The following is a 25535-nucleotide window of genomic DNA, read 5'->3' on the forward strand; positions in this document are numbered from 1 at the left end:
GTGGTGTGATGATAAATCCTACATGTTTGCTTGACTAGGGTACAATCCCTGCTTAAATATTATTTCCAAGAGTGTCTCTGAGGTGTTTCCAGATGAGACTGACATTTGAATTAGTGTACCAACTAAAGCAGATGTCTCTCTCCCAAGTGGTCAGCACCATCCAATTCATTCAGGACTTGATTAGAACAAAAGGCAAAGACAGGCTGAACTCGCTCTTTCCAGTCCTTGAAGCAGGAACACTGATCTTCCTTTTGCGTGCAGCATTTCCTGGTCCTCAGACATTTATACCCAGATTGAAAAACACTTGTGGCTCTCTGGCTGTCAGGTTCTCATACTCCACCTTCTGCTTCCCCACATCTCCAAGTTGTGGCAGCAGGTCATAAGACTTTTCAGCCTCCAAAATCACATGAGCCAGCTCCTCATGTTCAAGCTCTTCTATCACTGGTTCCACACCACGCCCCGCTCCCCCCTGGAACATCCTGACTGACATGAGATGCCAATTAAAGTCAGCTACCAAAACCCACCTGCACCCTAACCCTGGTTATCCGAGCCTGTCTGGTACACTGCAACAGTCTCTCAATGTATCTTGTCTGCACCCTTCTTTCTCAACTCCACTTCATCTCTGTCCTCCAAACTTCAGAATGAAAGAAATAATGTTCCTGTCAATCCATGTTGGAAATCTTTCATAGGAACTCTGCTGGTGTTAGGAGAACCTTGGCACAATTCAGAGTGGTGTCACATTCTTCTAAAGCTTGTATTTTTTTCTCTTCCTTTTCCCAATGTTACACATTCTAGCCACACCAATCTTCCCGTCCACAATTCTCTTTGCCTGATATACCATTTCTTCCACTTTGATCATTTTACACCCTCACACTTCAATTATTTTGCTCTTTACACCACACTGTACCTGAGAACTTGTCTGGACCCCAACATGGGGTTAGATTCATCTGCTATGCACTACTGTTCTCAGACTTTGCCATCACATTTAGTCAGTCTTGTACCACAACTGCCTTTGGAACTTTTATCTTATTCATCATTGTACCTTCAATACCTAAGACAATATGCAGTATGTATTGAATAAGTAATTATTAAATATTCATATTGTAACAGGTTAAGCTACTGCCTGCAATACCAGCATCCCATTTGGGCAGGGGTTCATATCCTGGCTGTTCCACCTTCAATACAGCTCCCTACTAACATGCCACCCTCTTAGTACAATTTGCATAAAAATCTGCAAAACAATCTCTGACATAGTTTTGATAGGGAAAGAAGCATTTAGCCAATAACATAAATGAATTCTTCCTAAGCTTGTGCTCCACTACACAGTGGCTGGGACTGTCTCTCTTAGTCTGGGGCTAAGGAAATTTGAATTTTCCATATGTTTCTCCAGGAATGCTCAACTGCCATAAAAATAAGCCAATGATAAGAGATTTTTCACTGAATGCACAATGAAAATACAGCAAATGGCCATGCTAATTTCAAAAATATATATAAACTGAAAATATTCATATACATAGTAAGATAACCAGCAGAGCAAAATGAATGTTGTTGTGCAGTTTCTAAGATAAGTTTCATTAAGACACCAAAGAAATAGTAGTTAAACCAAGCTCTCTTTACTTATCTTGTAATGCATCACTTTGTCTTATGGAAAGCTGATTTAATAATGTTCTTTGTACATCTGTTCTGAAACCAAATAAAATAGTGTTGAAAAGACTGATGTGGCATTGAGATAATGCCAACAAATTACTGTTACTCTCAGCATAGGAATCAACATTTTGCTCACTCTGTTTTTTATCTATTTCCCCACCCCTACCCCACTTTTGTCTTAGAAGAATGAATGCTCTACTTTAATTCAGCAGTCACTCTCCTGCATGTATTCTTTGTCTCATTATTGACCACCCTCTGGGGGTTCTTATTTATCAGTTATTACCACCATAACCTCAGACTTGCCTGCATGGGCTACTGTTTCTCTCACATATCACATCAGTTCCGATCTCTGCTAACATAGGCTAAAAAGCAAAACAAACTCTACGCTGCTCCCCCTCGTGCTAGCACTCAAGGCTTTTCTTCCCATCTGCACATTTTTAGAAACATCAGTCTATTCTCATAGCTTTCACTTGTACACTCTTTATTCACTTCTCAACCTACTAATAGGTGGCATCCACCCCCACATTTTACTAAAATTGCTCATTCAAAACTGGGTCACCAACTGTTTCCTAATTTCCAATCCCAAAAGCTTCTTTGCACTTTCCCTTATCCTCTCATCTGTGAGACAGATTTGAATACTTTCCACTTTGCAGCCTTCCTTTTTCTTACACACATACTATGTATCTTTGTCGTGTTTCCACTGCCCTATAATATCCTGTCTCTAGCTGGCTTCTCTCTTCAGGTACATAACAACAGGGATGCAAAGTTCCCTTGCCGGCCTTCTTTCTCTACCTTCTTTCTTTCTCTGAAGTTGCTCATCTACTATCTTGGCTTCCACTCACATTCATTGGCTACGAATCTTATATAATTTTACCTGATACTTCTTTCTAGCTCTCATATATGCCTTTTTAAAATTTATACTTATGGCCCAGCATGGTAACCTGGTGGCTAAAATCTTCACCTTGTGCACGCCCATATGGACGCTGGTTCTAATACTGACAGCCCGTTTCCCATTCAGATCCCTGATTGCGGCCTGGGAGGACAGTCGAGGACAGCCCAAAGACTTGGGATACTGTACCCGTGTGGGAGACCCGGAAAAGGTTCTGGACTCCTAGATTTGAAGAAACTTGGCTCCAACCATTGTCGCTGCTTGGGGAATGAATCAACGGACAGAGGATCTTCCTTTCTGTCTTTTCTCCTCTCTGTATACCTTTTAATTAAAACAAATCTTAAAAAAAATTACACTTAAATGTCCCTAAGAAACATCCAACTCTGCACGTATCAAATAGCCAATTCTTTCTGCCTACCACTAATACTACAAAACACTCCCCAGTGTTCCCTGCTTGGTAACTGGTCCTTAGGAGGCATGCCAATCAGTCAACTTGATGGCCTTTCTTTGACAGACACATATCTCACATTTATCCATTATCACCTCAGAAAACTGTTTAACCACAACGATTCCGCATAAATCACTTCAGTTAGGCAACCTTTTCAGAGCCCCTCTCTGTTCAAGCTGAGCTGTTTCCCCTCCTCCTGTTCATTCTGCACAAATCTTTATTAAGTGCTTATCTCTTCACATTGCAATTATTGAGTTATCTCTTTTAATCCCAACAAGGTCAAGAATCATATATTAATCTGTGTATTCTGAACAAAGAAAAGCATTTGACCTATAGAAGTCTTCAGACATTCTCTGAATGAGTACTGCACTTTAAAAAAGGAGTAAGGGAGGGGAGTTCAGAGTGTCTCAAGGTTTGATGATTCTATACCAGAATCCACTCAGCAAGGAACCATGCATGGGATCACACATAGTTTTATTAAAGACTTTTGATGTGTGGTCCTACACATCATCAGCAGAGTTGAGTATTTACAAAACATAAATTAAACTTAAATACTATATTTTCCTATCCACCATTTTTACACAATCAAAAACATTTCAGGACCTTATTTCTTTTCACTAATGATGACAAGGCCAGTAACTGTTGCTATGTTGCTAATAGACTTTCTTCAATGGACACTAATGTTGCAAAGCCTTGATTTCTCATAAACTACACACTGTAGCAGTTTGGAAGCTAACATATGCAATACAGGCAAACTAAATTAACTACAGCTCATGATAAATATAGTGAAGCAAATAAACAGGATAAAGTGTCAGAAAGAGCACTGTAAAGATGATGATAAACGTCTCTAAGACATTTATGTAGGATCCTAAACTAGGAGTCAGAGTAGCCCTGGATGGTGTCAAAGGAGCTGTCTTGCAGAAGGGATGGTGAGTACAAAGGCTTGAAGTCAGAAAAAGCTTGGCATGATGAAGAAACAGAATAGAGGGCATTGTGGGCTACGTGTAGGAAGAAGAAAGGATGAAGCATAGATAGATTGAAACGAGGAAATAGGAGGAAACTCTGCTTTGGAGGCCTTTGATATGTTGGTTAAATTATGCATGTCAGTATATTGGGGGCCTCCATTCGGACCTCTCAACAATTGAATGTTCTTGGTTTTGTGTTATTCCATCACAGAGAGGCAGAAATTGAGGTTCATGGACTTGTAGATTCAGTAGCTAATAAGCAGAAACTCTAACTTGATGTTCAGACTATCAGGATTGACCATTAGACTGGCTACCTGGTTCTCTCGATTTCTACAATTGCAGATCCCCAACTTTAAAAATTATGATGATGATGAAAGCAGCAAAGGCATTATACAATTCTGGAAAAAAATGGAGAAGTATAAAACCATGATAATTTCATGCTTGCAATGGCCTCCCCACCCTTGCTTATCCATACCACTATTTGTAACAATCGCTTTGAAAATACATTACTTGTTGTGGGGTCAGCACTACAGTGCAGCTGCCCACAACAACAGCATTCACCAGCTCCATTTCTGATCCAGCTCCCTGGTAATGTGCCTGAGCAATCAGAAGAGTATGGCTCATGTGCCTGGGCCCCTGAAAGGCCTATGGCAGATCTAGATGAAACCCTTGGTTTCTGGTACAAGATCTCTTTTTGTCTTTCCCTCTTTTTCACTTTGCCTTTTAAATAAATAAATAAAACCTTAAGGAAAACCCAAAACTATCTCATTTATCTACTGAAAACCTGAAGATTCCCAATGGTCTACCAAAAACAAAGCAACAAAACATCGTCCCAACTTAGACTGCTAACAACTTTCTTCAGTCTAGCCTTGACAAAGACATTCCACACTTGGCAAGTATTCTTTCCCTTCTATCAATGCTTTTCCATAAAGCACTGTGGTGATTCTCACAAAGCCAACACTAGGAACAGGCTTAATGAATGCATCCCTGTGTCCCCAGGGCTTTTTGCTCTGTTAGGATGCAAAGGGACAGAGAAGGTCGTGCAGCTGTCAGGGGGTCACCAAACGGATGGGAACTAACATGCCCCACAGTTACCAAACGCAATAAAAAGTCTAAACTAGTCATCTCACACAACACAGAATATTCAAAACTATTTCATGCTTTGGTACCAAAAAGGCAAAAGTCATAGAGAGCAAACTCCATGCTAATTAGAATTCTTACACCAGAAATACTTAGCATAGATTTGCATTTAGTTACTTGTCTAACATTATCGTATCTTTTCAAATTGTACTTACTTAAATTGTTCTGATCATGCAAGCAAAGAGTCATGTGTTGGACCAAGAGGAAAACAGAGTGGCTGGGGCCAAATCAGGCTTCTACAGCAGGCCCTTGGATGAGCACAGCCTTCCAAGAGCACACCCCCAGTGCACTAAAAAGCTCCGATTAGACTTACCTCCCAGACACCGTAAGTGCATTAACTCTCTGTCCTTGGAGTATCATTAACTTACAACATTGGATTTTAAAGTCCAGCACGAGTTTGGAAACCATAATCAAACCACATTATGTGAAACTCCAATCTCAAAGTTACTTAATAAGCAGAATTCATACTACAACTGCAAGTTGAAAAAAATATTCAAACTTCTTACTGGGTTGAATTTATCTGCTAATCTACAAAATGAGAATCTTGTCCATTTAAAAAAAATTTGTGACACTCCAAGTGCTCTCATAAAAAATATGATAGTTTCTTCCGGTTGCATTAGCGCATACATATAACATTGTGCTTTGGGCAACATTAGGTGTTATTTATTTCAGGTACATTTATCACACACACAAAATGAACCTTGACACTCTATGCACTGAACAGGTTTGTTTTACATAAGGGATGATTTCCTGGTGATAGAACAGTGTATATCTACTAAAAGGCAGTAAAGAAAGCAGTCTCCTTTTATTCCTTAAAATTGAAGAACCTCAAAGCACACTGTTTCTCCACATATTCCTAGGTTTTCCTAACCTCGTGTCCATCAAAAAGGAGGCAACGGTCCTACAGTACTTTGAGTACTCAAACAATATCCTGGACTTCATACTAGGCTTCTTGTCAGCGTAAGTAGGACTGTGGAGTCAGAAAGCACTAGACTTAAAAACACAGAAATGTAAGAATTAAAAAACTGCCTAAGTTCCTTTATTTTTCACTGTCAGGCATTGTGTAAGTTAAGCCATTGCCTACAATCCTGTATTCCATATTAGAGTACTAGTCCAAGACCAGGCTGCTCTGAATTTGATCCAATTCCCTGATAACGCACCTGCAAAAGCAAGATATAATGATCCATTTGTTTGATCCCCAGACACCTGCATGATACAATATAATAAAAGTTCTTGGGACCTGGTTTCACCTGGGGCCCACAGCTGGCTTTAGAGGCCATGCAGTAAACAATTCTGCAGAAGACCTTTCTCTGTTTGTTACTCTTTCAAAAAAATAAACTGCTTCCAAAAAGTCTGTAAGATATAAGGGTTTTAAGAAATAGCATTAATTTATGATATAAAAACTCTGAGAAAATCTGTACTATGCGCTGCTATTTTTTTTTTTTTTTTTTTTTACTGCATGTCGTATTTTAACTACTTGGGCAGCAAGGGAGTGAAAACAATAGGAATTATTGCCATTGAAGTGACAGCTTTCTGGCCTGTAAGAGACTTAGGAGCTGACCTATTCCAGTTCTGGCAAGCAAAAGAAGGCTCAATGTAACATCTATCCACTATGGGAGGCATCGAAACCTAGGGCAATTTAAAAAAATAGAAATACCTGTCCATAAAGACAAGTAGATCACCAATAGCTACCTGAGTAGATGACAATTCACAAAGACATATAATGGCCAATAAAGTAAAATGCTCCCTTCTAATAACAATCAGAGAGCTGTAGTATGAATTACAATGGTCATCCTGCACACCAACAAGAACACGGCAAAAAATATCAATGTCAAGAATCATTAGTATGAAAATCTTGTTACAAGTTTTCCAGAAAATTAGGTGGTTTTACTGTTGACTCCATAACTACATTTCAATAATCTATCTTAACAAAATAATAGAAATGCAGACAACAAAAATGAAAATTGTAGCATTATTTTAAAAAGTGTTAATTAAGCAGGAGCTACTTTCCATAAGCTGGAGAATGGTTAAATATATGCTGATATTATCAAGCTACCCCTTCTTCCCACTCCCTCCAAAAAGCTGCCTAGAACCAACTCTGTGACCCTGCAAGGTACAGCTTCTCAAAATATTGCGTTTTTGGTTTTAATAGCACTTACCAAATTCATACCTAGTGTCATTTCAACTGTTACAAGATGTACAAAAGAAAGTATAGAGGAAGAAGACTCACCACATTAACACAACTACTTGTCCTTTATGTTCTGTATACCTCAAATTGAGCCATCTTTGCCTATATTCGTTATTTTTTTTACAGTGAGCACATACTAGTTCTCTATATGAATTTGACAGCAGAGTGCCAGAGAAGCAGTGAATTAACTGCTAACACACTCCCCTTGGCTTGCGGTGGCTAGGTCAGGGCCAGGCCAAAGTTGGGGGCCAGGAATATAATCTGAATCTCCCACTGGGATGGCAGGAACCCAGGACCTGCTATCCCCCAGGCTGTGGTTAGCAGGAAACTAGAATCAGGAGCCAGAACTGGGCTCCCAGCCCAGCACTCCAATATAGCACACAGAAATTTTAAATGATACCTCAACCAGAAGGCTAGCCACCTACTCTAATATTATTTCTATAAAAAAATAATGTTAAATATATGAATAAAAAAAGAAAATGTACATTATAATCACATAAGAAATATTCCACAACACTAATATTAGTTGAGTGCTAAATACATTAATATTAGCTCATTATTTATCTATATTCAAAGTTTTATATTTATTATCTTCATATATCTGTGATATTTGTCTATGTTTCATATTTTGTGCAATTGGCATGTGTTATTTCTGCAATCAAATAGTACATAAATCCTGGAGGAAATCACAGAAGAAAACGCAAGGAGGGACATGAATAAAGGGCAGAGAACATCAGGGCTGCCTTGTCCAGCACTGCAGAGCAGGAATAGGAAACGGGGACAAGCAGCAGAGTATCTCTGCAAGCAAACATGGGGTGTTGAAGACTCATGAATGAATGAAAACGGTGATATAGCTTGAGAGACCCCAGAGAAAGTACAATCTAGCCCCATCAATGTTGGTAAATTAAGTAGTACTGCAATCCGTTTGTGCAGCCTACAAAGAGACCCCACAAACTACGAAATATACACTATCTGATCCTTGGCAGAAAGTCTTTTGAACCTGGTCTACAGAAAGCACAAGGTGGTGGGTGGTGCCAATAAGGGCCACCATTTGAGGACAACAGCTGCAGACGGATCCATATAGACAGATGGAGAGACAGAAAGGGGTTCCATTTCCAAGGATGGAAGGCACTCATGCATCAAGCAGTTACGACCATTCTATACACTGCCTATGCCAACAAACGGACAGCAGGAAAAGGTGTCAGATCCATTACCTGAAGGATCAGAATTGTAGAGACTGGCAGTGGCTGCTATGGGTCCTGGTGAGTGGATGGCACTCGCTGATGACCTCTGACTTGCAATCAGGATCCTGCTCTTGGCAGATGGCAGACGGGACATGGCGCCCAATCCCAGCTGGGGCTTAAGGAGCATGGCAGACCGATAGAAAGTTGGAGGGACTTCATAATGAGAATAGGGAGGAGAACAAAATTCTTCTTTTCCAGGATGCTCTGTAACCTGTGAGATAAATGATCAGACACTCAGAGCAGAGCACGTCCAGCATGAACACTCCACAGAGTCAGGAGATCTAGGCTCGAGTAGTGGGCAGTGCCATGGAGCAGCTTCATGTCCAGCCAGCCCCTCCTCAAGCCCAGCACTTCCCCTCGCTGCCTTCACAACACAACTGCATGAGCTTTCACACCTCCTCCAGTGCAGACACCCCATGAATCTCTATTGCAGTGACAGAAAATAGATCTCACTCCTTAAGGTTTCACTTTACTGTTACAAAACCATTGGAATTTGAATGAGTAACGAAGCTATAAATGCAGAGTATCAATGAAGCAAAGAAAGATTTTAGCAAATGTCCATAAAATTACGAAAATTCAATTATACCCATGGAGAAAAGGCATGATTTTTGATGGTAACCTAGTCTTATAAGTATATGAACCATAGCAATTTATATTGGCCTTTCCCAGGAAATGAAATATGCATTGTTAATAAAGGAGTTACAGTTACTTAGAACAGAGACTCTAATGGAAAATGTGTTTTCAGACCTCCAGTTTGTGCGCATGTAATGAAAATCCAGAGACTCAATATCTTCCTCTGATGACTGTCCTTTGGAAGGCCACACTCCTAGAAATTTTGGAGCAAACTTCACCAGAGTGGAAGTTCCAAGCAGAGCCATGGCGACCACTGAATTCACAGCTCAGAATGCACTACACACATAGCTGCAGCCACTACACCTTCATTAAGAAAGAAATCCTGATGACAAATATTATTTTGATTTTTTTGTGTGTTATTTAGTTATGAGGAAAGTGTATGGTAAGTAGTCCATTTGATGGTTTACTAATTTCCTTGTTGTTGAGAAGTCCGAGTTGATTATGTATTTAATATGATAACCATTTGTGTGCTGTGAATTGCATTAAGAGTTATGTAGGGCAGAGATGATGCTTAGTAAATGTACAAAATGGATTGATGAGATTAGCCAGTTAAATCTTTTCACCAGTAAGGCACTCAACAGCCCATGAGATATTTATTAAAAATGTCAAGTAAATCCTCTTATTTTTGTATCATAGTGTCAAATAGCAGTAAAATAAACATGTTAAGATCCTTAATCTACTGCTATGTTTCACTATAAAATTTACCTTTGTTAAAATTTGCTTCTGTTCAAATTTGTTGAGATCGCACGTAAAAGTATCCTAATATTACTTTGGCTGGTATTTTCTAATTACTGTATAATATTTTGGGAATGCAAATTTTATTTGAATGTCAACTACAGTTAAGCATGTGCCATTTATTTTTCTTGCTCAGGTTTTGTAATTTGATGGAATGTTTTTATTATAGTTTAATAAATGTTTGCTTTATTAAAAAAAAAAAAGAAAAAAAAAGAAAGAAAGAAATCCTGTGTCCATGCCTTCCTCAAAGGAACATTACATTACTGCAATTTTATCCTACAGTTAACCATATGGGCTATAATACTACTTGGGGGTTGCTTCTGTAAATGCCATTCTGTGCTCACATTATCTGTTTATATGATCACCGTATCTTCATATTAGACACACGCACACACAAACTAAATGACCTATTTCCTTTAAGTTACAGTTAAAAACACAGTGCTAGGGGCAATATATGAAAAGACACTTCTGTTAATCAACTCTGCTCTAATTCACAATACACTTTACATGTCAAGCTCCACTATTCAGCCATCACAAGTGTTTAACAATATTCAAGTGTGGCTAGAAAAGCTTTGATCTATGTTGAAGAAATAAACTCCCTAATTTCATATTCTTTTAGTGCTGAAATGGATACAAAATTCTTCTTAAAGCTGACATTATTGAAACAAAAGATTAGGCCTTTAAAATTTAATTATAATCACCTTGTAAAATATTCATGATTGTTACAGTAGAACCATGGCATTCAGGCTGCTGGAAATGACATCCCTGTGAAATAACATTTTACATCTGCATACTGATAAAAGTTTTACCATTCACAACCTCCCTTCACACTATCAATCCCTGGCTTTCTTCTTTTTTCAAGTATTTATTTACTTGAGAATTACAGACAGAGAAACAAAGACAGTGGTACAGAGTATATAACAGAGAGGAAGCACTCCAAAGTGCTGGTTGGCTCCCCCAGATTCCTACAGCTCATCTGGGCTGGGGTGGGCTGGGCTGGGCTTGGTCCAAAGCAGAGAAACAGCAATTCACTCCAGATCTTCCACATGAACAGCAGAAACCAAGTACTTGAGCCATCACCTGCTTCCCAGAGATTAGATCAGCAGGAAACTACACTCAGGAATGGAATCCAGGTACTCCAACATGGGACCAGAGTGTATTATCTGTTAAATTAAACTCCTGGCCCCCTGGTTTTTCCCCTCCTCTCTGTTTCATTGTCTTCTATTTACTTGTTTGCTTATTATAGTTTCTAAATTTCAGGTGCTCAATGTTGAGCAAGTGCGATCATGAATAACTCAGTGCCCTTCCAAGTATGCATCTGTCTGGCTGTTAGGATTACAATATGTCATTCTCATCAATGACTCATTTCTTTGGGACTGAATGGTTTTCCAGGGTTCAGCCTCCCACCCACCCACCCACAGACACACTGTGCCATTGATTATTTCAGGAACTATAAAGCCTGTCATTTTCCTGGATCATACTTTTCTGAAAATATGCTAATTCTTATAAAAGGTAAAAAAAAGGATGCCTCAGGTATCTAGTTCATGCATTTTTAACTTAAAAGGGGAAGCCACAAAAAGCTTCACACTCTTTCATGTGCTTGACAGAACCTAACGAGTAACACGGAACAGTCACAAACATGGGGCCATCAAAATCAAACACTGCTGTCCCCTGTCCAATGGAGTACAATGCAAAAAACGCATCCACAGGAATTCCTGAAATCCAATGCAGATTCTCTTAACAATGGCCTGGGCTTCTCAGATGCCCTGATTACAGTAGGTAGAGTGGCCACCTGCTGTACAGTAGGAACAGCAGGGCAGTGATGCTATCACCACAACAATGGAGTCTTTCCAGCCTTCTCAGAACCATAGGGGCCACATACAGTACTCAATGATGGTCCCTCTTCTCACTTGCCTGGTCCAGTTGTTCCCTGGACCTTATGCTGGAGAGATAATGGGCAAAATTGCAGCTGCAGGAGGTACAGGAGGTGGGCACCGGGAATGCCACAGGAAGGAGGGTAGGCACCTGCCATGGGCCATGTTAGGGGTCACTTGGCAGGGTTGCACTACTCAGATATTCAATCAAGTGTTACTCTATAGGTGGCTGTGAAGGTTTTATGAGTTTTTGTTCATTTTTGCATAAAGTAGGTGGGCCTCCACTAATCAATGGAATGTCTTAGTGAAAAAGCGGGTTAATTCTCCCAAAGCAAGGAAGTTCAGCAACTCTTGGGAGCCCAGACTGTTGACCTGCCTGGCAGATCTTGGGTTGTTGGCCTCAGAAATCATGGGACTCGATACTTAACAATCAATCAATCCACCTCTCTCTGTATGGGAGCATGTGTGTGTGTTAGTATGCAAGGATGTGTATACCCCTGGGCCTCCTAATGGTTCTCTTCCTTGGGGAAACCTGATCAAGGCAGAAGTCTCAGGGATGAGGTATTAGAAGGCAGAGGGGAGAGAACAGCCCTGCATCACACACCTGCACACTACCAACACAATGCCTCCCTTCCTCTTCTCTATGCCATCCTCTTCCCTCATCCCTTCACCACCACCACCACCATCATCATCATCAGTGGGAGGGAGTACCCCTGAGGCCTCAGGAGAGCAGAAGCAACAGTCTAAACAATACTCCCATCTTATCTCCTGAGCATGCCACACCCCAGACTACCCTGCAGCCACCTCTGTAAGCCTGACCATGTCTGTGATGCACCTGCAGGCCAGGCAGAACCTGCCTTGCTTACACAATACTCCTTCCAGATTTCTACACTTTTGTCCACACTTTAACAGTAGGGACCTGCCAGCAAATTGCAAGAGTCTGAACCTGGCTTTGGTTTTACATATAAACCTCTTCCATTTCTCTTTTTTGTTTTCAGTAAAAAAAAAACCACATCTGTGTATACACACACACACACACACACATATATATATATAATTACACATTTTATATGTATTTCTCATTATGTACAGATATACATGGGGGGGGGGGCTTGGGTAACTGAAACATCTTATGTTGTAACTGGTCAGGAAGACATTGTTTCAGGGACAGAGGCTGAAGCTGTTCCATGCAGTGCTCAGGCAGGGCACACTGGTGGCACTAGGGGTGAGTAGCTTTGAGGTCAGAGCCTGGACAGAGCCTGCACCCAGGCAAGGGATTCACTAGGCTACATGAAGTTACAGTAGTAGGGGCACATGGCCAAGGGACAGCCTTCTTGCCACATTTGATTAAACAAGGTTTCCATGCAAATTAGCAGAACACCCAGGACTCCCTGCTCTATCTTACAAGGACCCGAGCTTCTCAGATGCTCTGATTACAGCCAAACAGTGAGCCACCACTCCCCACCCCTCACTAGGTACAGTGGCCACCACAGGATTGTGACACTGTCATCATAAAAAAATGGTCTCTCCAGACTCCTCAGAACCATAAAAACCACAGGGTATTCATACAATCTTATTACCATGGAACTTGGAATAGCTTCCAGAGAACAAAAGAGAAGAAATAGCCTGGGGGTAAATATGCTTATAATATAGAAATTATTCTTGAAGGGAGCAAAAGCAATACAGGAAAATAAATAAAATCAGAAAAATTAATAAAGCTGCACAGAGAGATTTTCAGCTAATATCGGGATTTTACCCCTCTCTCTCACAGCTTCCCCTCATGCATGTGTGTCTGCAGAGATAACCCCAGGTTCTACGCACGCATGCTCTGCAGTGTTCTTTTGGGGGAAAAGAAGACCTACTCACTGCTCTAGCAATCTCTGGCACCTGTGCCTTCCAGGAGAGATGGCTCCTGGAGGCCTCATGCCGGATGTCCCTCATCTTGGAGTACAGCCAAAACACCAGGGCCTGGCTCTGAGCCTCAGGGGTCCAGGAAGGTGAACCCTTGGAACTGTGAGAATGACTCATCCAAACTTTAATGTCTAATGCCAGAATGGTCATTTGTCCACATTGAGGGAGTTGTCTACATCCACACCTAATGTCTTCTAGCCAGAACAAGCTGTGACAGATCCATTTAGAAGTCCACTGATAAGCAGGAGGCCATGCAGTCTGTGCAACAAAGAAAAAGCCCCGCCAAAGCAATAAGACTGCATAAAACCAATCAACTTGAATCAACATATTCATTCTAAATTCTTCAACCTGAGTGAAAGAACTATACTCACCTATTTCAACAAGGAAATAAATTTAAATGCATATGTGTTGTAATTTAATATGCATTCTATGACTTCTAAAGGGTCTCCTTAGATGTTGAATCCATCTCATTATGACTGTCTCCTCTAACCCAAAATGTTCACTTCAGGACAGACACTTGGTATAGCAAACAGGCTCCCAGTTGGAACACCTGCATTCCACATGGAAACACCTGAGTTCTAGTCCCAGTGCCACTCCTAATTTCAGCTTTCTGCTAATGCAGACTTTGGTAAGCATATAGTGATGGTTCAAGTCATGTGATCCCTACTACCCAAGTGGGAGACCCAGATTGAGTTCCCAGTTCTTGGCTTTGGCCTGGCCCAACCATGCTTGCTACATGATATGAGAGGTAAGCCAGCAGATAGAAGCTCTTTCTCTCTCTTCCTCTCTCTCTACATCTCTCAAATATTTTGTTAACTGTCCATTTCTCTAGATAATCTGCTCTAGCAAAACACATCCATTGCTACCCATGTGCATTACAAAAGCCATGAAATCTCCTTAAGCAGAATATTTTGTTTTCACAACTCATTAGAAATGTGTAACATGTTTTAGCATGCTCAACCTAGAGGCAATACCACAGCAAGAGTCTCTTACCTCCTGCAAAAACTTTTCACTCATTGGACCAAAATGATGGCTTGGGGGCTTGATTCCAGACACCATCAGCCCAGAACTGAAGACCCGTGGTTTCTGCAAGTCAGGCTTGAGCTTCTCATACAGGCTGGCAGATGGCTTGAGGTCACCACTGGCTGCCTTCTCCTCTTGGGGGAGAGGCCCGCTACATGTGGGCGGGGCATAAGGGAGCCCCACGGGAACCAGGGAAGCATCCACCTGGCCCAGGGCCTGAGGATTCCTTCGGATGTAGGTTATGATTTTGGGTCTCACATGCTTCGGCTTGGGCATGATGAGAGGTTTGCTTTCTGGCCTTTCTTCTATTTTCTCCACCTGTTGGTTCTCCATCCCCTCCTGCAAGGAAGGTGTGTCCTTGAGTGTCATGGAGACAGGCTTGGGGATTCCACAGGGGCAGGTGTTCTTGTCAGGCACTTTGGGGGATGTGTCCAACAACCCTGCCCTGTCGGTTGCAGGTGGGGCTGCCGAAGGTGACCCCATGTTCACACTGAACATGCTGAGCTCCTGAACACTGCTACTGGGTGATGGAGGCTGGTAGGTGACATTCACAGTTGTCTCTGGGTGTGGGGATGCCTGGATATTGGGAAGTGAATCTGTTCCTGCTGCAGTGATTTCAGCTATGGCTGCATTTTCTAGAAGGTTCCCACTTTCCACCACAGCTGCAGCGATTCCTTTGCCTTCTTCTGCTTCTGTCTGGCTGCTCTGAGTGCCCAGGGGTTCAATATCCTCAGTTGTGCTTGCTCTGACCAAACAGTCTGATGCCAACACTATGGCACTGTCCTGCTGCCCACTGCTCAGCCTTGTCTTCTCCTCAGTGGCACCCAGGAACTGCCTGCCCACTTGTTCATTAAGAGTAAATCTTACATGGCTGGCATCTGGAGAAAGTTGGCTGCTTGTCCTTTCCCCGAATTTCCTACTTGTACCTGGTGAAATTTTCCCAGTGGGATGACTATCAGACACTCCCATGGAAGCAGGGCCCTGGGTGGGGCTAGTATACAGGAAGTCTTCCTCACCTAGGGTGGCTCTCGACTTGTCCTCCTCACTAGTGCCACTTCCCACCCCAACATAGTGGGGGTTGCTGTATGAGAGACCACCAACACCACCAGGGGCTTCATGCTGTGCTTCCCCACACAGTCCCTTCAAGCCCTTGTCATGTCCCAGACCTCCTGCCTGGCTCTCCTTGAACTCTTGTCCAGCCCCAGCAGAAGTAGGTTTTATCTCCAGCTTGGGTTCCTCTTTTCCCTGACCCAATTGTGCTTCTGGTGTACTTGGGGTTGCCTTTGCTGCTGAGACCAGACTGAAAGTGGGTTCGGGGTGGACAGAATGTGACATGGGCTCACTGCAGACATTCAGGATGTGGGTGCCTTCCTTTGGGGTCTCACAGAGGGTGGTCTCCTTAGCTTCTGAGGTAGATGGTTTAGGAAGATGCACACTCTTTCCCTCAGAGGTACGGTCAGCAAGGGCAGAGGCTGTCCCTAAACAGGGGTCCATCAGTGTCCCCTCCACACTCCCAGACACAGGACTCCAGGTCTCAGGGGAAGTCAGCCTGCCCAGCTGCAGGTGCTGCAGAGACTGGCTCCCCAGTACCATTGCAGAGCTGCCAGCCCGTCCCAAAGAATGCCTCCTCAACTCCTCATTGTCAAGGGTTTTGGCTAATTTGTCCTTGGGAGGAGGTCTGTGGACTTCAGCAGCATCCCTGTTAGGTAGAACCTCTGGACTGACCTCACCCATCAAACCCCTCCTGCTTGACGAGCTTGGTCCTTGAATGCCCCATGGGGGCTGCAGGAGATCCAGGCTGCCCTGATGGGTGTGCTCTTCATTTTGTTCCCATTGAACGGTTTGAGAAAGGGGAAGGTCTTTCCGGCTGCCAGAAGCAGCCTGAACTCCTTTCACAAAGCCCTGAGGTTGAAGCAGTTCCTCCTGGAAGTGGGTATGGTGCTCTGACTCATTTGAATTAGCGTTTCCAATCTCCTGAGGCAGGCTGCGCTGCTCAGACTCACGGTGAGAGGAGCTGACTCCCAGCATGATCGGATTGGCATTTGTGTCTCCCAAACTCAGTAGGCTCTCATTACTGTTTCTGGCTCCGTTTTTGCTGTGCCGCAAGGGAGTGTAACATGACTTCTTAGGTGCCACCGGGACATTCATGGTCAACCCCTCAGTGGGGATCCCGGGCCATGTGGCCCTATTCAACAGGAGGGGACTTCTGCTGGGCCATATAATTTGGTGCAGAGGAGAATCTCATGGGGCTTGTGCTCTGTGATGTGATCACATTGAGACACTGTTCTAATCGTCTTCACAATAGTAGTAAGCAACGTCTTGATACAAAGCAGGATGACTCCTCCATCAGGTGCCTACCAAGTTAGAGTCAATTACTCCATGAGACCTAGAGAGAGAGAAAACATATTCAGGCTGGACCAATAGATAGAGTCTTGGGAGAAAACAGCATCAGAAACACAGAGACGTATTCATTGCCAACATACATCACGTCATCCCTCAATGTTCTTCTCCAAATCCTTTCAGATAAGCTTATCTGTCAAATATGGAAGAATGGACACAGAGTGATTCACGTGACAAGTGGATGATAAACGCACATTAAACCTGAAGTGGGAATGTGAAAGATGCACAAGTCCATGCTGACACTGATGATGTTTGCAAAGGGTAGAAGAGAAAGGGAGTCTCTTTTTCACAGAATATTGACCAGCAGAGGAAAAAAAAAAACAGAAATAGAAAACTAAGTCAGTAATTCAATCACTGCAGAAATCACTGGGCAATGGTCACCAGTGGATGCAAAATCATTGGGTGAAACATCCTTGGGGAGTAAGACATTCATAGACTTTTTTCTTAGCCTCTTTAGACTGACTGGCTTTATTTCTTTATGTACATTCAAATTACCCACATTTTTCACCCTGATTTGATAGATTTTTTTATACTACTGGTTTAAATTAATTTTTAACAGATTTTAAAATTAATTTCAAAAGAAAATTGGAGGAGAGAGAGCATTTGATCTCAACATCCTCTGGTTTGCTCTCCAGGCCAGAGCCAGGAGTTTCATCATTTTTTTAAAAATTTCATTATATGACATAATTCCATAGGCTCTGGAATTCCCCCAACTCCTCCTCAAGCCCTTCACCCACATTGATTTCCTCCATATTATTACAGCAGTACAGCTCATAACCAGTCATAATTCCATCACTGCAGACATGGACCATGCAGAGAGTCCAGCATCTTATTGTTCAGATAAATTCAATAGTTTCATTGGTAGACCATCCTTGACCTGAAAGTAGAGCTGGCAGAGATATTCACAGACTTTTTTTTGCCAATGCTGACTATATTTCAAGTCGTCACAGCGGGGTATTGGGAAAAGTTTTCAATTAGCAATAATCATGCCTCGGATAAACCTCATTGGCTATGATACTACCACTGCGCAAAGCTAATATTCACAGACTCTTAAAGTCTCATCCCCAAATTACTTTTTTTCTAGCCAGGATGGAATTCTGTCTTGACAGTGGAGAAATCTGGTGGAGAGGACATCTGCCAAGTGATAAAATGTCCCATGACGGCGAAGAGTAAACACCATCATGGCTGCTGATGTCAGCTGGTTGTCAGGGACACCCAGCATCCTGGTGCGCAATGGCTTTGCCACAAATGCTAAGGTCCAATGTGACCATGAGAAAATCAATTTTAAAACTGAGGGAGAGTTGATAAAATAATCTAGCTGACCTCTGAACACTAACAGATTCTGAGTTTATTTTTTAATAAACAAGAGAAATACCGAAGCAATCATAAATGTAAGCATGAACTATGCATTAGGCAAAGGTATTCTGTCAATATTAGTTTTCTTAGATGTGTAATGGGAATATTTATGTAGAGATTATCTTCTGGGCAAGATTCATGGTGTAGATTTAGGAGTACCATGGTCTATTTTTTTTAAAAAATATATTTTATATTGGAAAGTCAGATATACAGAGAGAATCAGAGACAAAGAATGAACTTCTGTCAAGATATATATAACAGTTTCACTGGGAGCCCATCTTTGATTTGGAAGTAGAGGTACACACTGCATTGTATCTTCACATTTGAAACTGACAGTCTCTATTACACAGTTATCATACATCCCTTTAAATAAAAAAGCCATAAAACAAAATCAACAGGAAGAAAAATAGAAAATTTATGACATGAAGTTAAATAACATCCTACTGAATGTCCAATGCATTGCTGAAGAAATGAAAAAGGAAATAAAAAATCTTGAAGCAAACAATGCTACTTGTATGACCTATGAGTCAGTGAAGAAATTAATAAGCAAAAAACTTTTTAAAAAAGGAAAATAGAAACAAGATTATCAAAGCCCATGAGATGTGACAAAAATAGTACTGGAAGGGATATTTATAATATCAGGTGCTTACAAAAAATCAAAATATCTCAAATAAATGATCTAATAATGCATCTTAAGAACTTATTAAAAAACACCAAGCAAGAAATAATAAAATCACAGCAAAAAATTAATGGAATTAAAACTAAAAAAACCAAAAACTGCAATAAGAGCCATTTTTTAAGATGAACAAACAACCTTTCAGCTAGACTAGCAAAGAAAATCAAGAGAGAAAAGCCAAGGAAAATTAGAGGTGAAAAATAAAACATCATAAGAAATTAGTAAGGTGATCTCTTCTTGCTGGATGGATCCTCTGATCATTATGTGCTGTTCATCTCTTTTAATATTTTTTCATGCCACAGTCTATATTATCTAAGAGTGGTTACACCAGCTCATTTTTCCTTTCCATTAGCCTAGAATGTCTTTTTCCATCTTTTCACTTTGAGCTTCCACACCTTTGTTGATGAGATGTGTCTCCTGTAGGAAACAGATGGAAGGTTTTGTTTTGTGATCTAGGCTGCTAGTTTTTGATGCTTGATTGATGCATTTATGCCATTTACATTCAGGGTTAGTATGGTTAGGTAGTAATTTGGTCCTGTCATTTTAGCAATGGGTTGTTCATTGCTTGATTTAGCCTTCTGCTGTTGTTTTATTGGGACATTTTCTAGATTTGCCTTTGGTAATAGTAAATGCTATTCCTTTTCTCTGTCAAGAGAACATCTTTAAGTATGTTTTGTAGGGCAGGTCTGGAAGGGGCGAATTCTTCCAGCTTTTCTTTATGTGGAAGAATTTTATTTCATTTTCAAAGACAAAGGAAAGCTTTGTGTGGTAAGGTATTCTGGCCAGACAATTTCTTCAAGATTCTGGAATATGTTGCTCCATTCTCCTGTGGCCTGTAGAGTTTACTCTGAGAGGTCAGCAGTGAGTCTGATTGTGTTTCTTCTGTATGTTAATTTTTTACATGCATATTTAAGACTCTTTTCCCTGTGTTCAGTTGAAGATAGTTGATTATCATGTGTCATGGCAAAGCTCACTTTTGCTCACTCTGTTGGGAGTTCTGTTCCCCTCCTGTATTCTGTTACTCAATTCTTTCTCCAAATCAGGGATGTTTTCCTTGATTATTTCATTGAATACATTTTTAAATACAGCTTATTTTTTGTGCCTTCTGGAATTCCCATAACTTTTATATTTGGCCTTTTAATAGTGAATCTTTATTCGTGAATACTATTTTAGCTTGATTCAGTTCCTCTTTCAGCTTTTTTATTTTTCCCTATTGTCAAAAAAAATCGCTTCCAATTCTGAGATTCTTTGTTCTGTTTGCCTGACTCATTCTATTATTGAGGCTTTCCACTGAATTTTTATTTTTGCTCCACTGTGTCCTTTATTTCTAAAAATTCACCTTAATTTTGTTTCAATGTTACTATTTCGTGTGTAGATTATTCCTAAATTCCTTGAACTCCTTTATGTACCTCTTGTTGTTGTTAAGAAGCTTTATAACAAGTTTTTGTAAATTCTTTATCCCTTATATCCTCAATGTCTTCCTCAGTTAACTCTGAGGTTAGCCAAGGCTTTTGCTCCTTTGCAGGGGGGACAATGTGGGCAGTCACCCCTGGGTCCCTGCCTGCTACTTGGTGGCCATAGCTCACCACTTACCTGCCCATGACCTAAGGTACAGCTTCCAGCCCTACACAAGTAACATGACCTACAACATGACTAAAAGGTCAAGGGGAATACACATGGAACATGACCACTGACATGACTAGAAGATCAAGGGGAATAGTTGTGGCTTATAGCCAACTACACATCTTTGGTGGGTGGGGGAACTGCTGGAAGATGCCCTCCTGCCCTTCCCTTCCTTAGTCTTCATAATCTGATTTTTGGTTTTTTTAAAGATTTATTTTATTTTTTATTGGAAAGTCAGATACACAGAGAGAAAGACAGAAAGGAAGATCCTCCACCTGTTGATTCACTCCCGAAGCAGCCACAACAGCCAGAACTGCGCCACTCCAAAGCCAGGAGCCTGGAGCCTCTCCTGGGTTTCCCACAGGGGTGCAGGGTCCCAAGGCTTTGGGACATCCTCAACTGCTTTCCCAGGCCACAAGCAGGGAGCTGGATGGGAAGTTGTGCCTCTGGGATTAGAACCAGCTCCCATATGGGATTCCTGGTGCATGCCAGGTGAAGACATCAGCCGCTAGCTACCACACCAGGCCCAGCCCTTAACACTTGTAACTTGTGCATAAGAAAGTGAACAGTCCTCACCAGCTTGTCTCTGGTGGCTCTTTGGCCAAAGAGCAGCTGTCACCTCACCCTTGGAGACCTCAGGGCTTGCTAGCAGATTTAAACACCAAGAGGACATCAATGATATTTATTGTGCCTCTGTCTCTTATTTCGCTCTTGGTCACTACTATTTCCTGTCCATAGGGCTGGGTATTTTTTTCTCTTTTTTAAAAAGATTTATTTATTTTGATTGGAAAGGCAGATCCACAGAGGAAGGGAGAGACAGAAAGATCCTCCATCTGCTGGCCCACTCCCCAAGAGGCCGCAAGCTGAGCCAGGAACCAGGAGCTTCTTCTGGGTCTCCCATATGGCTGCAGTGTCCTGAGGTCTTGGGCCATCTGCTACTGTTTTAACAGGTCACAAGCAAGGAGCTGGAAGGGAAGTGGAGTAGCCAGGACATAAACGGGCACCCATATGGGATACCAGCACATGCAGGACAAGGACCTCAGCCACTAGGCCACTGTGCCAAGCCCATGGCCAGTTTCAAAGCTGTGTTGCTCACTGGTCTACAAGTTGATTTTACTGATTTCACTCAGTACCCAGTCATTTTGTTTGCAGTCACCTTTGTCACTCCCTCCTTTGAATTTCAGTCCTGGGCTCTTATGCTAGGCTTCTACCACAGTCTCCACAACCCCACCTCCTGGCTCACTACTCTCCACCCCTGCATCCTGCGCTGTGGCTGTGCCATTAACTGCACAGTCTTTCTCCCACTTCCAGTTCAACCAGTTTCCATGATTAGGAAGATACCAGAGATTCTAAATCACTGGGTTGTCAGCAGCACTAGTCTTATAAAACCTGCTATCCATTAGGTCTGAAGGTCACCCGGACTTATTTTGAATGGAACCCATAGGATGCCAAGTTGGTGCTATTTTGTGTATGGCCAGTGCAATGTATTAGGCTAGAAGTGAGTTCTTTCCCAATTCAGCTCATGTGTAGCTTGCTCTTGTTCTTCCAATCCCACAGCCTTTTCCTCAGTAGTTAAAATTGTGCCTGATGCAGCATGGTGCAGATTTGAGCCTCCTAGCCATTAGGTCTGGAGGCCACCCAGACCTACCTTGGGTTGAATCTGTAAGATGCCAAGTATGTAACATTTTCCCTGTGGGAGCAGTGCAATGCGTCAAGCCAGAAATGAGATTGCTCCTGTCTTAGCATATGCACAGCTCGCTGTTATCCCTCCAAACCTGCAGCCTTTTCCCCGGTACTCCAAATGGCTACCTATGTGGCACTGCTGGGGGGTCTGAGCCATGAAATCCACCCTGTCCCTGCACCCGCCTGCTTGGACTCTGCCACTCTGCTTCTGCTTATGGTTGAATTAAGCAAATCAGCAGGACAGAGAATTCTTTGCCTGAGTTCACCTCGTGAGCTCCGGGTGAACTCCTCTTCCCACCTGGCTGCTGGAGGAACTGTGACTACACCAACCACCACTGAGGTATGTGCAACACTGCTCCGCTGTCTCTGCTGCTTTCCCATATCTGTGGGTCTCAAGGTGTGTCTCTGCTATCCTCTCCTACTCACCAGGATCACAGCCTCTCTTCTTCACTTTGGCTAATGATTCTCAATTGTATAAATGTGTCTTTATCCTATTCATCCATCTTGCTTCTCTCCACACAACCCCAATTCTTGCACAGGGGAGTCACAGGTAACAGCTTTTCACATGTTCCTTCTCTTTCATCTGAATGAGTTGGCACACACATATACATGCATGCACACACAAATGTTCACACCACATGGAGGCTGGCTGCTGTTTCTGCTGAAGACAGCCCATGGCAATATGTTAACCTACATCCACTGCCTTCATCATTACTTCCTGTTGCTCCACACAGATAATATACACATTTTTATGTGTGATAAAGCAGAATAATGCAGGCATCCCGCTACCACCTTCTTTAGTTTCACTTTCCGTCATTATTAGTTACCCAGGGTCAACTGTATTAAACAGAAAATCCCAGAAATATACAACTCATCAAATTTGTGTGCTGTTCAGAGTGGGGTAATGAAATCTTGCAGTCCTCTGCCCATCCCGCCTGAGATACAAAGCCTCCCTTTGTCCGTCTGTCCACACTGCCTGTCTGTGTGCTGTCATCCTCCTAGCCCTATTAGTACCCATCCTGATCATCTGATTGGCAGTTGTGGTGGTACCAGCTCATGCTCAAGAAACTCTGATTTGATGGAACAGTAGCTTCTGAATGCAAGAGCAGTGATGATGCTGTTGTTGGACATGCATCTAGGTAAACAGACATTAAGATACATTAAGCAAGAAAATGCAGAAAGATCATATTCACATCAGTTCTATCATAGAACATGAACATATTAGCCTACCCTGAGGACTGCAGGTACCCATGGTACTGCAGGGTCCCCCACCATGTCCCTGTACATAAACACCCCCACCTTCCAATTTAACTTTTTACTTAAAAAGCTACTACAGGAATGCCTACTCAACAGATTTGTTCTTTTATTTCTTTTGCTTCTACATATTAACATGCATTTCTTACCCAGATAAGATCATTTCTTAAAGTTCTTTTTTATCCGATTTATTTGTCCCCTTACCCCAAGACACATTAATGTTCTGGTCTAGAATGTCCTATTCACAAGATGTTAGGGGAAACCTACATTGGTGTCCATGTGTTTCCATGTCCTACCTGTTTGTTCCTTCATGTTTTCCAGGTCTCACTCACAGGATGCAACCGCTTTACTCTCAGATCTACCTTCCCAGTCCTTCTCCACCTTCCTGTGGGACCCTAGATATAGCCAGATCCCCACCAAGCCTTCAAACAAAGAACCAACACCTCAACCCTGAACCGGTGTCTCACAAAGAAGGAAATTTCAACAAAGCCCTGTCAGTATCATCTTTCAACATTCAAAGTGCTTCCCTTGAAGACACACACATCCTCCAAGAACAAACACAAATACTCTCACGAAAATCAGTGCCAACAGCCACGTTATCGGAACATTGTGTTCTCTGAGCTGGAAAACAGGTGACCCAGGAGATCGAGTAGAGCAGGAAATTCCACAAATGTGGGTCATCCTCCAGAAAGGGAGCACCTCTCAAGGAAGCCAACAGCCTCTCTAGTTTGAACTGCCGAGGCTGGGAGAAGACACTGTTCAGCAGGCAGGAACAAAATCAGCACCACCGCCCACAATGTGGATGCTACAGACAGCCAGGTGTGAAATAAGAGGTTTGTTGCCAAGAGCTCTACTTAGTTTTTAAATAACTCCTTCACAGATGTTCTTTATCTTTGTCAGTAAACAGTGACTACTACTTGTTGGTGAGAGGGTAGAAAGTTAGAACCTCCTAGGAGCCAGGTATCATTCTCAGCATTTACACAGATTCATACCTTTAATATTAAAATATGATTATATTATAACTTATTTAATCTGTTTTTAACTTTCCAAAAAATGTGCTTGAGGGACAGAGAGAATTCCCATCACTTGGCTCACTCCCTACAAAAGCCTACAATGGCTAGGGCTGGATTGGGGCAGGAACTAGAACCTAAAAACTCAACCCAGACTTCCCACATGGTGGCAACCTAAGTATTTAAACCATCACCACCATCTCCCAGGGTCTATATTAGCAGGAAGCTGAAACCAGAGCTGGGCAAGAAATCAAACACCAATGCCCCAATATGGGATTTGGGCATCTTAACCACCAGCCAGAACTATAGTCAGAAGCCAGAAATGGGTACTGAATCCACATACTTGTATATGGGATACAGGCGCCTTAACCACTGCTCCTTATTTTAAATTTAATTATTGTCTAAATTAAGCGATTTCATATTTGCAGAGATCTCTCACTTTTTAACAAGATTTACTTATTTTTATTAGAAAGGCAGATTTACAGAGAGGAGGAGAGACAGAGAGGAAGATCGTCCATCACTGATTCACTCCCCAGTGACCACAACAGCTGGAGCTGAACCTATCTGAAGCCAGGAGCCTAGAACTTCTCCCAGGTCTCCTACTAGGTTGCAGGGTGCCAAGGCTTTGGGCAGTCCTCGACTGCTTTCCCAGGCCACAAGCAGAGAGCTGGATGGGAAGCAGGGCTGCCGGGACACGAACAGGCGCCCATAGGGGATCCTGGTGCGTTCAAGGCAAGAACTTTAACCACTAGGCTACCACACTGGGCCCCCCTCTTTTTTTTTCCCTTTCTCTACAGTTAAGGAAGTGAAAGCACAGACAAGGTGGCATTCCCAGG

At 42.2% G+C, this 25535-nt stretch overlaps 1 protein-coding gene and 1 pseudogene across 2 annotated transcripts in view; both read right to left on the reverse strand.

Moving 5' to 3' along the window:
- Positions 1-25535, reverse strand: part of MTUS2 (microtubule associated scaffold protein 2) — a 524310-nt gene that overhangs the window by 297268 nt on the left and 201507 nt on the right. For both annotated transcript variants that reach the window (XM_004577560.3, XM_036493410.2), the window contains exons 3-4: positions 14668-17083; positions 8492-8732 (exon numbers count right to left, since the gene is read on the reverse strand). In XM_004577560.3, coding sequence (XP_004577617.2) covers positions 8492-8732; positions 14668-16845 — 2419 coding nt within the window. In that variant the 5' untranslated portion in view covers positions 16846-17083. The remainder of the gene's footprint in view (positions 1-8491; positions 8733-14667; positions 17084-25535) is intronic.
- LOC118758079 (U4 spliceosomal RNA) lies at positions 17979-18132 on the reverse strand (annotated as a pseudogene).

This window comes from Ochotona princeps, chromosome 12 (genome assembly GCF_030435755.1).
Source record: "Ochotona princeps isolate mOchPri1 chromosome 12, mOchPri1.hap1, whole genome shotgun sequence".
In the NCBI taxonomy this organism is placed as follows: Eukaryota; Metazoa; Chordata; class Mammalia; order Lagomorpha; family Ochotonidae; genus Ochotona; species Ochotona princeps.